This window comes from Arachis stenosperma, chromosome 2, assembly GCF_014773155.1.
Source record: "Arachis stenosperma cultivar V10309 chromosome 2, arast.V10309.gnm1.PFL2, whole genome shotgun sequence".
Taxonomy (NCBI): Eukaryota; Viridiplantae; Streptophyta; class Magnoliopsida; order Fabales; family Fabaceae; genus Arachis; species Arachis stenosperma.
In genome coordinates, this window is record NC_080378.1 from 277,846 (window position 1) to 280,358 (window position 2,513).

At 36.7% G+C, this 2,513-nt stretch overlaps 1 protein-coding gene across 1 annotated transcript; it reads left to right on the forward strand.

The window, feature by feature from the left end:
* The first annotated feature begins 362 nt into the window (after positions 1-362).
* Positions 363-1,642, forward strand: LOC130962073 (pathogenesis-related thaumatin-like protein 3.5). The gene is made up of 2 exons (XM_057888163.1): positions 363-443; positions 729-1,642. The coding sequence occupies exons 1-2, from the start codon at positions 386-388 to the stop codon at positions 1,421-1,423; spliced, it is 753 nt and encodes a 250-aa protein (XP_057744146.1). The 5' UTR covers positions 363-385; the 3' UTR covers positions 1,424-1,642.
* The last annotated feature ends 871 nt before the right edge of the window (positions 1,643-2,513 follow it).

Genomic DNA, 2,513 nt, shown 5'->3' on the forward strand with positions numbered 1-2,513 from the left:
CGATTCCTTAGTTTACTCTACCAGATTTAAGAAAGATATAAGAAAAACAAAAAATGAGTACATGTAAAGTGAGAGTGTTAATATGTAATTAATAAATGTTACAGGTTCACAAGCTTGGAAAGAGTGGTGATGAGCAGAGAGTAATGGAAGTAATTGGAAATTTGAAATGAAGAGAGTGTTGGCACGTCCCATCGCAAGATGTCCCACAATCTTAAACTGCTCACGGAAAGATAGGGAATCCATCCCCCTTTAATTAATTTTACTACTTCAAAAATAACACCACAGCCCTCCCTTCCCTAACTATAAATTAGTACTACTTCAACACTTTGTTTTTGCCCTCTCATTCTAATTATCTTCTCCTCCCTATCATTTACTAATCAAAGCCATGGCGCTTACCACATACCTCAAAACCTCTTCATTTTTTCTTATATTATTCTTATTAGGTTAACTTTTACATTCAACCTACATGTATATGAATTTGTTCTTATATTTATGTTTTAAAATACCGATAACTCACCTAATGAGGAGATAAGATTTGTTGTTGTTTACAGTGGCAGAGAGTCTCATAAAGGAGGAGACAATGGCCTCCTAATATATATATATATAAAATTTTAGTTTACTTTTCTAAAATTTTTTACTTTAAACTTTTTAGTGTAAAACGAATTCTGATTTTCCCCTGAATTTTTTTTTAAAATTATTAATATGGTTGGAATTTCTTCTTCTTTCAGGTAATGATATAGCGTCAGGCACCATCTTCACGCTCGAAAACCACTGCACCTACACCGTCTGGCCCGGAACTCTTTCCGGCAACGGTGCTGCCCCTCTCGGCGATGGTGGATTCTCTCTACCACCGGGATCGTCACTTCAGCTGACAGCTCCCTCCGGCTGGTCCGGACGGTTCTGGGCGCGAACTGACTGCAGCTTCGACGATGCCGGCAACGGAAAATGCGCCACCGGAGACTGCCCCGGGGGTCTCAGGTGCACAGGCGGAGGTGCTCCTCCGGTGTCGCTGGCGGAGTTCACGATCGGAACCCCAAGCAGCGACAAGGACTTCTACGACGTGAGTCTGGTTGACGGTTACAATGTTGGTATGGGAGTACGGGCAACCGGTGGAACGGGTGACTGCCAGTACGCGGGATGTGTTACGGACTTGAACAGTGACTGTCCGGCTGAGTTGCAGGTCATCAACGAGGTGGGAGCGGTGGTGGCTTGCAAGAGCGCTTGCGCTGCGTTTAACACGGCGGAGTTCTGCTGCACCGGCGATCACTCTACGCCGCAGAGTTGCAGTCCGACGCAATACTCTGAGATGTTCAAGAATGCGTGCCCCTCTGCTTATAGTTACGCGTATGATGATGCTTCCAGCACTTGCACTTGTTCTGGTTCCGAATACCTTGTTACTTTTTGCCCAACGGGCTCTTCTTAGTCACGCATAGTATAATAATGATTTCATTGAGTGTATTCATTGTATTATTTATTGATGTAGAAGGGTGACATAATAACTCCTCGTGTGTATAACATCATGATGAGTTCTCAGATGAATATACACAGTTGAGTCATAAAATATTTTTCATTGGTTTATTTTTACTTTTCAGGCGGAGGTGTGAAACTTTTTTCTTTTAATTATAATTATAGGTATTGAGATTTGGTGATGACTTTTGGAAAAGATGATGAGTCGTTAAGTTATTTCTTAGTTTGAAAAAAATACAAGTTTGTAGTGATTTGTGGGTGAAACCAACAATTGCCTTTTGTAGTATTGGTTTGTTAGTTCAACCTCTCTCACACAACTGCTATTTAAAAGTGATACGAACGATAAAGATTTAATAGAATAAAAGCGAAACAAAATTCACCCAAATATTGTGTTATAACACGAGCAAATGCATAACGATAATTCTGAGTGTGTTTTTATACATGTTCGCTTTTAGAATTCAAGTGACATATATACAAATAAACTAAAGATCGAGGAGGCAAAATAAAGAAAAATAAGAAAGATCAAATATACATACATATTATCCAGAAGATATCAGGATAATAAACATCTCATGTCATAAAATCATTCATTCCAAAAACTAGGACAATATAACACTAATGGTCATATCTCTAATACTTCCTAAACCTCCATTATACACATTGTACGTTTAGGTCATTGGCTCCCTATACTTTCTCAAAAGAGAATCATCTCCGCTCTTTTTTTATTTGTAATAGTGGAGAATCAATATCTAAAATTATCTTATATTTTATAATATTTATAATTTTATAAATATAATATTTATAATTATATATTTATTATATTTAAAATTACATAATTATTTTAATAATAGTTAATAAAAATTAAATAAAATATCTTTAAATTATTTAAATTAATCTTTTAGTATCTCTTAAATATTATTATTTTTTTTTTGCTCAACCTTTCCCTTGCTTCTCCTCTTTTAGTCTTTCTAAATTTGCCAAAAGCTCTACTCTACGGAAGCCAAATCTGCGTCCACATTCAATTTTTTTCCAAACAATTTTCGATG

Bases quoted from the DNA above. Each gene is read 5' to 3' on its own strand.
- LOC130962073 (XM_057888163.1), top strand. From the start codon at position 386: ATGGCGCTTACCACATACCTCAAAACCTCTTCATTTTTTCTTATATTA. The intron at 444-728 runs GTTAACTTTTAC...TTCTTCTTTCAG, and splicing joins TCTTATATTATTCTTATTAG to GTAATGATATAGCGTCAGGC.